This window comes from Astatotilapia calliptera, chromosome 15 (genome assembly GCF_900246225.1).
Source record: "Astatotilapia calliptera chromosome 15, fAstCal1.2, whole genome shotgun sequence".
In the NCBI taxonomy this organism is placed as follows: Eukaryota; Metazoa; Chordata; class Actinopteri; order Cichliformes; family Cichlidae; genus Astatotilapia; species Astatotilapia calliptera.
In genome coordinates, this window is record NC_039316.1 from 6,965,417 (window position 1) to 6,980,152 (window position 14,736).

Consider the following 14,736-nt stretch of genomic DNA (forward strand, 5'->3'; position numbering starts at 1 on the left):
GCCTGCCGCTTGTGGCACAGTTGGGCCCCTTCGGCAGGGGTGGGGGGGGGGCTCGTTCCGTGGGCCCAGGGCTCGGTTCATTCTTGTGCGGCTGCCTGCCGGCGGAGCCCGTGGACACATCACTGCAGCCCCCCGTGGATTCTGCACCAGGACTGCTGGGTGACCCAACATCTGTGGCTTTCCTCAGTTCTTTCCAGGAGGGTGGGGCGGTTGCCCCTCCGATGGTCCTCCCTGGGCTCTTGGACTCTGGGGGGCCTCTAGATATTTGGGGCCTGGATCTCCTCCATGCCTGCTTCTTGTTCTGGGACGGGGATATGGCTCCCCACACCATCTAGCAGATCGTTAAATGGAGAAACATTTTGAATACATGCACACTCACGCACACAGATGTGCACACAGGTGTACACATGGGTGCTCACAGACACAAACTATATCTTTCTTGGCTGCTACCTCAAAGCCCATTGTGCATTGTGTGTGTGTTTTGGTGCAAGAAATAGTGAGTCAATGTGTGACATAACGACAGATGTAGAGTCAGCGAGGAAGAGAGCAAGTTCTGCCTATTCCAAAATAAAAAACATAAATGCATATGTTCAGTTGACCACAATCGTAGACAAGGGAATTGACACAGGGGGAATGGGACACAAAGAGTGACAGAAAACAGCACACATGATGAGGGACTACAAAATAAGACGGGAAGTACAGAATAGAGAGAGACAGACTAGACACACAGACAAAAAGGGAAACAAATGGAGAAGAGACAGACTACATACAGGGAAATGTCTAAAAAATTAGACAAGGAACTAAGAACTACAAATATGAATAACTAAACTAGGACGCACTTGAAAATACTAATAGACACAAAAGGCTAAAAATGTAGAAAGAAACCCACCAAATAATAAACCCACAAAAAAAAAACCAAACTAGGGAAAAAAACAGAAACCATGAAAATGAGAGAAAGTGAGTGTAATCCCAGTGCCCTTTTGAAGACAGATTAAATGGCAGGGTTAAATCTGAAAGAGTATCTGTTTTGAAGTCAGTACCAAATCAAAAATACAGATTCATCTGCTCTGGTGACCCCTTGGGAAAAAAGAGAAAAAAAATTAAGTGCATAAATCTCAGTCATTATCTGTTTCAAAGTATGATCAGTGGCTAACAACTTGTATATTAACCAATAAGCGTGTAGTTTACCAGTTACCCTCCCACCACCACCACAGTTGGTGACATCACATCACAGCAATAATTTATACTGTTTGTGATCTCGTAAAAAATTATGTTTGAATTTTGAACATAATAATAAGGATTTACCTGCACAGAGAACACCAGCATCATATTCATGCCCGCAGGTTGCTCTTGTAAAACCTTCGACTGAGCATTGCTGAAGAGATGTCACATTGCCGAAACATGAATTGCTAGCCTCCACCACTGACCCACTGCCACGGCCAAAAACAGCACCACCATGAGCTTTCACGGCACGTCCACACTGCAGCGACTCACACACTACTCCAGCTTTACTTAGAGTCCAGTCCGTGTCACACACTGTGTGCCACTGGTCATCATGACGAACCTCCACTCTTCCAGAGCACTCATCAGTACTGTTAACCAAGCGCACCGCCAAGCTTTCTGTGAAGGCAAATAAACTAAATATGTAGCCACAGGTATGGAAGAATGACCAACAAACAACTGTCATGTATTTAGGTATATTGTACACCGGTTAAACTCAGAAGACAATATTAAACTTTTTTTTTAAATGATAAAGAACATTTAAGCTGCCAATATTACTCTTTGGCATTTTTCATATAAAATTTTTTTAAAAATTTATGTAAAAACAGAATTCAGTGATTAATTCATATTTTATTCACAATACAATCTTGAAAATATCAAATATTCAGCCTGAGAAAATGCACGATTTTTACATCACAAATTGTAATCTAAACATTATTATTAGTATAGAATTGGAGTATGTCAAATAAAAGTACTAATAGTACCTGGAACCGCTGAGGATGTCACTTTGACCATATAGAAATTAATGTAAAATCACAACTGCTGCACCTGGTTTGTCTAAAAACATGATTGTTTACACACTTTTTGTCGTGAAAGCTAAATTAAGACAGAGCTAGCTAGATGTGATTGACAAATAAATATATAGGGTCCTGTAGCCACATATCACCTGTGGGATGCAGAGCCAGGGTACAGCAGGATAGTACAGAGCAGGGGAGTGTGTGCCCAAATGTGTGGAGAACTGGCTGGGTTTCTGGCTGATCTCAGCAACAGAAAGCTGAACTGAAAAGACTATTTATTTACCATTATTACTGCTGATGCTGGAGGGGCTCAAAATGACCCCTGCAACCAGTTCTCATTTTAAGAAATTCCAAGTGTATTTTAAATTTGACTACAACTCTAGAGCAAGTTGGAACAAGGCCATGTCTTCTATGAACGGTCTGTAAACATTTGCAAACTAGGAAGACCAGTTGCTGGACTTCTGGGAGAGAAATGAAGGAATGAAGAAGAAGGAAGCAATGAAGCTTATGTGCAAAAGAATAGCATACTACATTAGCTGTAGTATGGTGTTTAGCACTGTCTCACTGAAATATACATGGAAACAGATGTCATCTTGCTGGAAGCATCTGTTTCTCTCAAACTTGTATCTGGATTTCAGCATTTTTGGTGTTTTGCCAGATTTTCAAGCTGGCAGTTTCATGGGCATTAATGCACCCTCATACTGATGCTGTTGCTTGAACTAAACACTGATAAGCAGTGTGGTCCCTCACCTCTTTACTTCACAGGACACAGCTTGTTTTCCAAAAAGAATTTCACTGATCATGTTAAATTCTTTTTGATGTTCTATTGTGAATCAAATATGGATTTGGAAATCTTTGCATTTATTCTTTACTTACATTTTTAAAAAGATCCAAAAGTTTTGTTTTTGGAACTGGGTTTGTATGTTTTTCTTACCTGTGCAGAAAACACCAGCCACTACAGTGTTGTTGCAAGTCCTGTCTCGATATGGATATGGTCTTTGTTGACACTGATTCAATGTAGACTCTTTTCCATTGCATTCAATTTGATCTGTCCAGGTCTGTCCTGTACCAGGGCCAAGCTGAAGAAGCTTATGGGGCCTCCCACAGTCCAACTGTCTGCACACCACTGCTGCATCATTGATGTCCCAGGATTCAGCACACACAGTCCCCCACTGGCCTTTATTGAAATACTCTACTCTTCCATCACAACGAGTGGATCCACCGGCTAATCTCACATTACCTGGAAAGCAGAGTTGTTATATAAATCTAACATAAATCTATAAATACAAAGAAAAATGCAAAGAAAAAATACAAATGAATCATATCACCAACAGACCATTTTAGACTTAATCAGCTATGATTTCTGCATCATACAGATGGAATATGTTTTACAGCATCAAAAATGACTCAGAAATTGCTCTCTTCATAGTTTCAATGTTGCTGACCCTTGGCTATATTACCCTCACTGGGTGATCAGTGCATCATCAGATCAATAGCATTTACCATTGTAAGTGGTTAATATTCATCTGTTGTCTCACATTGTGTTTGCTAAATGCTGGTAATGGTGAAATCACTTGTTAGGCATAAAATAATTTGCCATATTGCATTTGTTCTACCTAGAAGTAGACTGTCCATTTAAAGGTATCAAAAAGGTCAAGTTGACCTCAATGAGTAAAGGAATTACTTTGACCCCCTGACCGTGGTTCAGGGGGTTGGGAAGTGTATTTGTAACCGGAAGGTCGCCGGTTCAATTCCCGATTCTCTGTCCTTGATTCTCTGTCCTTGTCGTTGTGTCCTTGGGCAAGACACTTTACCTACTGGTGTTGGCCAGAGGGGCCGATGGCGCGATATGGCAGCCTCGCTTCTGTCAGTCTTCCCCAGGGCAGCTGTGGCTACAACCGTAGCTTGCCTCCACCAGTGTGTGAATGCGAGAGTGAATGAATAGTGGCATTGTAAAGCGCTTTGGGTGCCTTGAAAAGCGCTATATAAATCCAATCCATTATTATTATTATGTGTAATAATAATTTAGAGCAATTGAATAGCAAAATTGTGTAAAGGAAGGGTGAAGAATAGAGGAAAACAATATAAAAACAAAGGTTCAAAGATGCAGCTTCATGCTAAATCGTAGCGGCCAGCTAGCTGACTGAAACATGTGCAGCACTGAAGCACAGCATCTTATATCTTATATGGTCCAATTCTTTTGTGTGTTTGTGAATAGTCTGTGTGTGCTTTGGCTGGCCTAATCCTATTGGTCTTCTCTCTGTATATGCACTGCTATAGCACACATATGTGAAGATAGTGACATAATTTATAACTCGGGTTGTACCTGATTAACACGTGTTTAGACTACAAAAATATTGATTTGATGGTTTGCATCAACATTTTAATTGGAAAAAATCATACTTGATCTGTTTGATAAAGAACTTCATGGATTCATTTTCTTTTTGAAATATAACATAAAGTCTTACCTGAGCATACCACAGAGGCCTCTTCAATACCATCGGTGATAGATCTGGTATAGTTCCTAAATGTACACTGTGTGACAGAGCTCTCTCTACCATTACAGTGGATCTCATGTCCTCTCAAATCTTCAATTTGACCAAATGACCTTGAAATCTTGACAGGATCTCCGCAATTTATCTCTCTGCACACCACTGTAGCTTCATTCATTCCCCAGTTAATATTAAATGCTGGTGACCAGTGTTCACCATAGTGGACCTCCACCCTTCCTGAGCACATGTCAGTCCCATTGATGAGTCGAATGGTAGCTACAAAGCAAAGAGGACAAAATCAGCAATTAGTTGGTGCCTGAAAATTGCATTAATTGAAATCCATACAATATTCTCACTGATGTCATGGAAATAACTGTGATATAAATTGTGGTGGGCCGTGGACTGCGGTGCCGTGCGGATGCGCCTGCACGGCATCTGCAATCACGCCCTCTTTGTTAAAACATGGGGAATCAGTGTTGTAAGTTGGTGTAAGTGTGGTTGAAGCCGAGAGCTGCAGCCGCATATAATAAAGATGGCTCTAAACAACGACCTCTGGACCTGCCATGACTCAATCACGCCACATAAATAAAACAGAAATTCTGATCAGAAAAAAAATTCCAAAGTCATATCTAAAGATTAAAAAAAGACAAAATATTTAATGACAAAATAGTTTTTACCTGAACAAATCACTCCTGCATCTTCACGGTGGCTGCAATAAAAGCTTTCAGAGGGGCGATACCTGCAGTGCCCAAGGGACGTCTCATTACCCAAACAGTTGACAGAAGAATACCAGACCACTCCTTGGCCTTCACCAAAGAAGGCATTCGATTTTGCTCTCTGAGGTGTTCCACAGTCCATGGCTCTGCACACCACCGCAGCATCTTTTAAGTCCCAGTCATCATCACACACTGTTCCCCACCGGCCGTCATGCAGAATCTCCACTCGGCCAGAGCATCGGTCAATGCCGTTCACAAGCCTTATTGGTGGTTTACCTGAGGGCACACGTTAAAGTATTAGCAATGAATATTTCAATCTCTTACTCTTTTTTTAAATCCAGTATTATCAGATTTTTAAGGATATCTTCAACATGCTGTATGCTGATGAGTGTCCATCATTATCTGAAATGCAACCAAAAGAGGTTAATGGCTGTCCCCCTTTTCAGACAATAGCTCATACTGGGCAGTTCGTATGTCCAAGAAACTTTAAAATGTGGTTAACTTCAGCAACAGGTGTATTTTAACCCAAAACACAGTCTTACACCAAATGTAACCAGGAAATTTTGGTGCTAAAGCTCAGGTCCATTTACTGTTGATTTAACTGAGGAAAAACATTCAAGCATTAACAATAAAAATTACAAGCTGTCAAATAGATCCCATTAAGCAGTTTATTAAGAACTTAACCCTTTAAGACCTACCATAGAACCAAGTCTGCCAGAGCTTATATTATTTTTTTACATTCTGTAGTGCCATTTTTGGGAGCATTTCAAGTTGATATACATCAATACAACCATTATAGCCCAAATTTTAATAATATGTATGCATTAAGTTCATAGTAATTATACAAATTGCAAAAAAGTGCAATAAACTACAAAAAACTTTATATTTTTGTTTTTTTAACATATATTTCTAGTTAGAGAAATTTAAGAGGCTTATCCCCCAAAACAGTAAATACAAAAAAGTTGCACAAAATAGTTTCCCACCACAGGAAATTTATTTTAAGTGTCTTTATAGTTTTATTTTTGAAATACACCAACTTTATATACTGCAGGAAAAACTAAAATAAATGCAAATTTGCAAAAAAACAGCATATGCATCAAAATAAACTATTTCCAGCAGTGCAATATGAGTCCTAAGCGTCCCAGAAATGACACAGAAAGTCATAAAGTCAAACATTACTTTTAAAAACAACAGTATAGGCTCATAAGGCCCTGATGGTAAAAAACTACTGTGGCGGAGGTGTGGTCCCGGGCGCGGCTGCAGGGGAGGAGTGGTGCGGTGAGCTCAACGGGGCGGTGCTGGAGACGCAGGTGAGAACAGCTGATGGCGTTTTGGACTGATGATGGTTTCCTTCCCTTTTATAGTGAGACGGGAGAGGAGCGGAGAACAGCGGGAAATCAGCTGAGACCAACAGCTGTCAGACTGTGGCCGGTCATAACGCAGGACGCTATAAATAAATGTGGCATCTGGAGACAAAGACCTGTGCGTGTGTGTCCCTGTGTGTAGTGCATTTCACAACTACATTTCCGCAAAATGACGTCACTTCCGGTTTCGGGCAGGACATGGCGGACATGCGATAGTTCGTGCTGATGGACATAGGAAGTGTTACAAACAGCTGATCGGATTGGCAAAGCCTGTTTCTGGAATATTATGTTTTTGTTGCTGCAAGTGCTTTTTATGCAGTTTTTGCAAAGCTATATGTGGAGAAAGGTATGGGGTCTTCACACCGCTGTTCTCTGTACCTCCTCGGGGAGTGGGCTGAAAGGAGGAGTTGGCCATCTGATTGGGGTCTAGGGATGCTGGGCCTCCCTGCACCTCCCTGGAAAAAGGGCAACATCTCTTGGGTCTAGGGGCAAATTACCCTTCTAGATGCAAGGGTACCTGGACCTGGGGTATAGAGTATGCTTGGGGAGTGTGAGTGTGTGTACAGTGTCCATTTCTGTTTGTAGTATTGCTGTCATCACAGTCGTGTCCAGTGTATGCATAACGGGTCAAACATTATACCACATTGGGGAAGTGCCAATTAGTTTTATATGTGTCTAGGTCTAGTCTTCAGATTTGCGTCCCCGCTGTGTCGGTCGGTGGAGTTTAATAAACTCGGCCGTCTGCTCATTGCTATCTAAAATATAACAGGACACTGGCGTAAATTCTCGACTGTCTCACACTGTTTAACGTTCATTCAGCTGTGTGAAAATCCCGGAGGAACCCACCTGATGGATTAATAAAGTTTTATTTAATCTAATAACTTTGATCTCAGCCAAACCGATTTACTCCGGAACAAATAAAACACAGAAAAAGGCAAACAATTACATTTTTAAGTTATCTGACTGACTTATATATCATGTTTAACCTGAGTAGCGAAAGAGTGGGGGTCTGAAAACGAAGAAGCCGGGAGTCCGCTGCTCCTGCCGGCTGGAGTGACCATTGAATCCCCCCGCTTGCTATTGAGCGGTTGTGTAACTTCTCCGAAAACGTCAGCACACTTTTGCAAATATGCGATGTCTTGATAAACCAAGCAGATATTTGTAATTTACACAGCTACTTAAAATAGGTTTAAAGTTTATTTTGTGGCCCAGAAAGATTAATAAGAGTCCTAAACACTACAGATTACCATACAAAGATCACTACTCTCCTCAGTGACAACAATACCTACGAAGCCTTAAAGCGAGACCCCATAAGCAGCTACAAAAAGAAAGTTATAGCTTGCCTTCAAGACTTTGAAAAGGACAAAATTATTGACCGCCTTACATATCACCACCTTTACCCAGGGGATGCCATACCCTGCATTTACGGACTTCCTAAAATCCACAAGGAAGCTGTCCCACTCAGACCCATAGTCAGTAGCATAAACTCAGCCACTTATAACATTGCTAAACACCTTGCTACCATCCTTGCTCCTCTCGTGGGGAACACCCCACACCACATCAAGAACTCCACCGACTTCACCGACAAGGTCCAGAAACTTACCCTGGATCCAGATGAAACCATGGTGTCCTTTGATGTAGTCTCTCTCTTCACTTGCATACCCACCACGGAGGCCGTGGAGACTGTCAGAAAACAACTACAAGAAGACAGCTCCTTGGAGGACAGGACCAACTTCACACCCGATCAGATCTGCACACTGTTAGACCTCTGCCTCACCACTACATATTTCAAATACAACGAAGGCTTTTACAGACAAAAACATGGCTGTGCCATGGGCTCCCCCGTGTCACCTATTGTAGCCAACCTTTACATGGAGGAAGTGGAAAGGAAGGCTCTTGGCTCTTTCAAAGGAAGAGTACCCAGCCACTGGTACAGATATGTGGACGACACCTGGGTCAAAATCAAGACACAAGAAGTGGAATCCTTCACTGCACACATTAACGCTGTGGATAAAAACATCAAGTTCACCAGGGAAGACACAAAGGGCAACTGTTTGCCTTTCCTGGACTGCGCTGTGCACATTGAAGAGAACGGCAACCTCAACATCGAAGTTTACCGGAAGCCCACACACACCGACCAGTACCTCCTCTTTGACTCCCATCACCCTCTGGAACACAAACTTGGAGTAATTAGAACCCTACACCACCGGGCAGAACATGTTCCCTCTAAGCCTGAAGGAAAAAAGAAGGAACACACACATGTAAAGGAAGCACTCAAAACGTGCGGCTATCCTAAATGGGCGTTCTTAAAGTCAGCAAAGAGGCACAGAAAAGAAGACCAGACACCAGCGAGGGAGGATAAGAAGGACAGACGCAACAACATTGTCCCCCCCATTGTGTATCAGAAAAACTCAGGAGAGTTTTCTCCAAGCATGACATCCCGGTGCATTTCAGACCCAGCAACACGCTCAGACAAAAACTGGTTCACCCGAAAGACAAAACGCCAAAACACAGACTTAACAATGTGGTGTATGCTGTACAGTGCAGCAAGGAATGCTCAGACCTCTACATTGGAGAGACCAAACAGCCACTTCACAAGCGCATGGCACAACATAGAAGAGCCACCTCCACAGGACAAGACTCAGCAGTCCATCTGCATCTTAAGCATAAAGGACACTCTTTCGAGGATGCCAATGTTCACATTTTGGACAGAGAGGACAGATGGTTTGAAAGAGGAGTGAAAGAAGCCATCTATGTCCACTGTGAGCGACCATCTTTGAACAGAGGCGGTGGTTTACGACACCAACTGTCTGCCATCTATAATCCAGTTTTGAGATCCCTTCCCAGATGCCTTAACGCCCACTCACATCCTGGGCCATCTGATCTCAGGAATTTGCATGATAAGGTGGGGCCAGGTTTCACAATGAACTCACCCGAAATTCTGGCTGATTGGGACCCACACCCAGTTTCACACCTTGGCTCAGGCGATTAGAGGATCATCAGGGGGTCCTTTTGTCCCTCTGTGGGGGGTCACTCCCACTAGGTTTATATCTGGGACTCTCCACCATTTGACCTTAGAACTGAAGAAGCTTCTCGGATGAGAGGTGAAACGTCTTCAAGCAACTTAAAGAAGTCCAGACGCTTTTCTTTGCAAGCTCCTTTGATTAATAGAGTAATCTTAAAACTTAGTAGCAGCCTATCTTGCTGGCAGCTGAAATTTGGCTGGGCCGGAAACGTGCTATGAATTTTGGGATATGGTAGGCCACGAAGGACACACCCGACCCATCCTTCAAATTTAGGGCTGGGTATCGTCACTGATTTCTAGAATCGATTCTATTCTGATTCACAAGGTCCTGAATTGATTCGTTTCGATTCGATTCGATTCGAATCAATTCGATTTGAATCTGGGAAATTTTGCCTCAGACAGTCAGAAATATTATAATTCAGATCAGTACATTTACATATTTTTGTATCTATAAAAAGGAAGCTGACATTTTCCAGACTTTATCAAAGGTGTAAGCATCACAGCAGATGCCTTTTTGTCAAAGTAGCTGAAGATAAAACACAAAAAAATATGAAGGTGATTTTCCTGGCCTGGGATTTTATAAAAATATTCTGCAGTAGATCACAAACGAAAGAAAACCATTAATCAACTTATGAACATTACCTCTGAAGTTACAGCGGTTTTATTAGAGACACGGCTAAGCGTTTTGCATTTTGTATAATTTTAAAAAGTTTACATTTGTTCAGAAGCCTATTGAACGGCAGAAATTAGGTTTTCTTTTCGGAAGTAAGTAAAAGGAAAAAAAACATCGGTCGACAGCGCTGTAAATAACGGTAGTCTTGTGCGTAACAAGCAAGCGAAGAATGCAGAAAACTGATTTCGGGGATAGGCGGGAAACTGTTCTTGAAGTACACTGAGAAAGAGAGAGAGGGCTGTGCATGAAGTGTGATTTTATTGTGGTGGAAGCAAAACAGCAAAAGTAAGAGGAAGTTCATGATGATCTTTATGTGAAGCTTAGTTTGGATCTTCTTTTGCTGCTGGTTCGGTCAATATTGTTTGGAGAGAGATAAAACTAACAGCTTTAGAATCAGCACAAAAAGGGCGTAAACACAAAGCGCGGACCCGCCGAAACATCAGAATCAGCGAGCTGTCGGCTTTCAGCCCTGACTGTGCCCGTGCCGTCGGGTGAGAAAGGCGACATCTCACTGATTCTGATCTGCAGGTCCGCGCTTTGTGTTTACATCTTTGTGCAGAAGCCGTGTACCTGCTCTCATTTACTGTTTTAAATGTTTGGTGGTTGTCAAAATTTTGTGACGTTTCACCTGAGATTCTGGAATTTTGGGCAAAATACATTTATATAAAAAATCGATTCAGGATTTTAATGAATCGATATCACGTTATCCAAGCCAGAATCGATTTTAATCGATGAATCGATTATTAAAACCCACCCCTATTCAAATTCGGGGAAATGAAGGATGCATTTATCAGCATTTGAAGGAGTCGACGAATTGAGAGAGCCTTCGTTGCCTGGCTGTGACGTAATCCGCCTTCAAATTAGTGATGTGCGATACCACTGATTTCCTTTCCGATCCGATACCAAGTAAAATTCAGGGTGGTATCGACGATACTGATCCGATACCAATACTTTGTACAAACACTTATTTTATTTATTGTATCTCAAATTATAGCGTCATAATGATTACAGGACAACAGATTACTTGTTCTTATCACTTAATAATGCAGAGTTCATCATATAGAAATAAAAAAACTGAAGTTCTGCGCTATTTGAACACGTTGCCAGCACTAAAGGACTCCGTGAGAGACGTCTGTCTCGCCCTAGTAGCACCTGTCCCTCTCCTCTTCTTCAGTTCACCACAACATACGCTCGTCATATTCTGTGATATGATTTACTCTGAGGTTAGTGGTGTTGCCACAACACTTCACTTTTTTGCCACATGTGTCGCAAAACACGTCTCAGCTGTTTGTGGAGGTAAAATATGTCTGCACATGACTCCAATTACGCTCAGCCATTGTTGTGAGTGCGCACGCCAGGGCTGCGAGACATTTATACAGCCGTATTTCACACATGAGTATGAAAGGCGGAAGAGGAAGTAGTTCCTTCGAATGTAGATAATCCAAATGTTATAGTTTCTTTCCACTGTGTTCTTGTGTGTGTGAATGGGTGAATGACTGAATGTAGTGTAAAGCGCTTTGGGGTCCTATGGACTAGAAAAGCGCTATACAAATGCAAGCCATTTGTTAATGATAAACTACAAATTTACCTTAAATTACTAAAATATCAATATTTTAATGTGAGAATCGATTCTAGAACATAAATGATTGGTATCGGAGGAATCTATATTTCAGGATCGATCCGCACATCACTACTCCAAATGCGGCCTCCGGAGGATGCAGCCGACATCTTGGGAGACACGCTTGTGTCTATATGTCAGATCGGGTCTTAGACTCCACCTCTCTGGACATATCTCAGGCCCCCCCAGGTGTGGGGACCTATCACCCCCACAACGCTCCCTGTCACTGGCTGATGCCCTCAGATGTTGGTGTGTTTCAGGTTCTCGGTGTCCAGGGCTGGGCGCTCAGGTATGTACCAGCTCATTCCTGGTGGCTGCTTGGCAGGACCTGCCGCTTGTGGCTTGGTTGGGCCCCTTCGGCGGGGGGGGGGGGGGGGGGGGGGGGGGGGGGAGGGAGGCCTCGGACCATGAAATTATTAATAAAAAGACTAAATTCTTAGTACAAAGACTTCACCTGCAAAATTATGAACACGATAACAAATCCGGACAATTTCTTGCTAACCAGTTAAAAATCAATAAAGAAAAAACAACTATATGTGCTGTTAAAGATGTATCTGGGAATACAATATATGATCTTAAAAAATGAACAAAATTTTTAGGGATTTCTATGAAACTTTATATACACCACAAATAAACCCATCTAAAAACGAAATTGATCAATTTCTCGACAACATAATTAATTAATTACATCTTCCAAAATTATTAGACACCCAAGCAATGGCACTGGATTCGCCACTGACGCCAGGTGAACTCCAGGAAGCTCTGATAAGTATGCTCAATAATAAGGCTCCAGGTCAAGACAGCTTTCCAACAGATTTTTACAAAGAATTCTGGACGATTCTGGCACCAGTTTTTCACAGGATGTTGCAGGAAATCAAAGAAAATGGTAGACTACCACCAAATATGAACTCTGCAAATATCAGTCTCTTACTAAAACCAGGCAAAGACCCTGTATTTCCTTCAAGCTATCGTCCAATATCCCTTATTAATGTAGACCTTAAAATAATGTGCTAAGCTCTCTCAAAAAAATTAGAGAAAATAACCCCCCTTTTAATTCATCCGGACCAAACTGGTTTCATAAAAGGTAGGCACTCATCAACAAATACACGTAGATTACTTAGACACGTAGACTACTCATGCAGTAAAAACATTGAAACCATAATATTTTCTTTAGATGCAGAAAAAGCATGTTTGGGGAGTGTGACTGTCTGTGCAGTGTCTATTTGTGTCTGTCTACACGTTGGGTGAGTGCCGAGTATTTGGTTGTGTATATGGGGGTGGGAATGCACGTTTGTGTCCACGTGCGCCTGTTCGTCTGTGTCTATATGTCAGGTTGGGTCTTAGACTCAACCTCTCTGGGTACATCTCAGGCCCTCCAAAGAACGGAGGCCTATCTCCCCTCACCACACTCCCTGCCGGTGGCTGATGCCCTCAGACGTTGGTGTGTTGGTGGTCCTTGTCGTCTGGGGCTGGGCGCTCATGTATGTAACGGCTCACTCCTGGTGGCCAATTGGCGGGGCCTGGCGCCTGTGGCCCGGCTGGGCCCCTTCCGGGGGGTGGTGTGCCCTCAGGCTTCTGGCCTCAGGGCCTGAAGCTCGGTCCTCTCTGGCAAAGCTGGCTGACAGAGCCCGCGGGCACGCCACTGCAACCCCCTCTGGCCTCTGCTCCATAGCTGCTGGGTGACCTCTCGTTTGGGGCTCTACTCAGCTCTTCCCAGGAGGGTGGCATGGTTCCCCCCTTTGGTGGTCCTCCTCGGGTCCTCGTACTCTGGGGCCTCTGGATGTCTGGGGCCTGGATCTCCTCCATACCTGCTTCATGATGCCCTTGTGGACGGGGCTATGGCTCCCCACACTCCCTAGCAGACCATTACATGGAGAAACCTTTGGAATACAAGCATGCTGATCCACACAGGTGTGCACACATGTGTGCACACAGGTGTTCAAAGACGCGGACTACACCTTTCTTGGCTGCTGCCTCAAACCACATTGTGCGCTGTCTATCTTGTGTGCTGCACAATATCGTTTAATATTTAGTATCTACTGTTATCTACTGCTAGCTAGTTTATTGTGATGGTGCTGTATTTATTATTTTGCTCTTTTTTGTTTGTTTTCTCATCTGTTTTTTTTTCTCCATACAGGTGATCCAGATGTTTTGTTTGTTTTTCTTTCTTTCTTCCCCCCTTCCTCACTGTCTCTTCTCCCCTCTGTTTTTCTTTCTTTCTCTCCCTCTCTTTCTTTCATTCTTTCTCCCTGTCCTATCCCCCAGTCATGTCTGTCCCGTTTGTAGCAACCGAAAATAAAATAAAATAAATACATAATTATAATAAAGGTCAATCAAATGGACCAATATGGCAAGGCCATGATGATCCACTTGGTAAAATAAATCCGCTTGGCATCTTTCTTGGCCTTAAGAAAACAATTCTGATGGCTAAAGATCCAAACGGGACAAAAAAAAAGAAAAAAAAAGAAAATACTAATAGACACAAAAGGCTAAAAATGTAGAAAGAAACCCACCAAATAATAAACCCACAAAAAAAAAAAAAAAAAAACTAGAGGAAAAAACAGAAACCATGAAAATGAGAGAAGGTGAGTGTAATCCCAGTGCCCTTTTGAAGACAGATTAAATGGCAGGGTTAAATGTGAAAGAGTATCTGTTTTGAAGTCAGTACCAAATCAAAAATACAGATTCATCTGCTCTGGTGACCCCTTGGGAAAAAAGAGAAAAAAAAGTGCATAAATCTCAGTCATTATCTGTTTCAAAGTATGATCAGTGGCTAACAACTTGTAATTATTAACCAATAAGCGTGTAGTTTACCAGTTACCCTCCCACC

At 42.5% G+C, this 14,736-nt stretch overlaps 1 protein-coding gene across 1 annotated transcript in view; it reads right to left on the reverse strand.

Moving 5' to 3' along the window:
• Nucleotides 1-14,736, reverse strand: part of LOC113037269 (deleted in malignant brain tumors 1 protein-like) — a 55,194-nt gene that overhangs the window by 30,572 nt on the left and 9,886 nt on the right. The window contains 4 exon segments of the mRNA XM_026194171.1: nucleotides 1,306-1,620; nucleotides 2,953-3,258; nucleotides 4,487-4,786; nucleotides 5,188-5,502. Coding sequence (XP_026049956.1) covers nucleotides 1,306-1,620; nucleotides 2,953-3,258; nucleotides 4,487-4,786; nucleotides 5,188-5,502 — 1,236 coding nt within the window.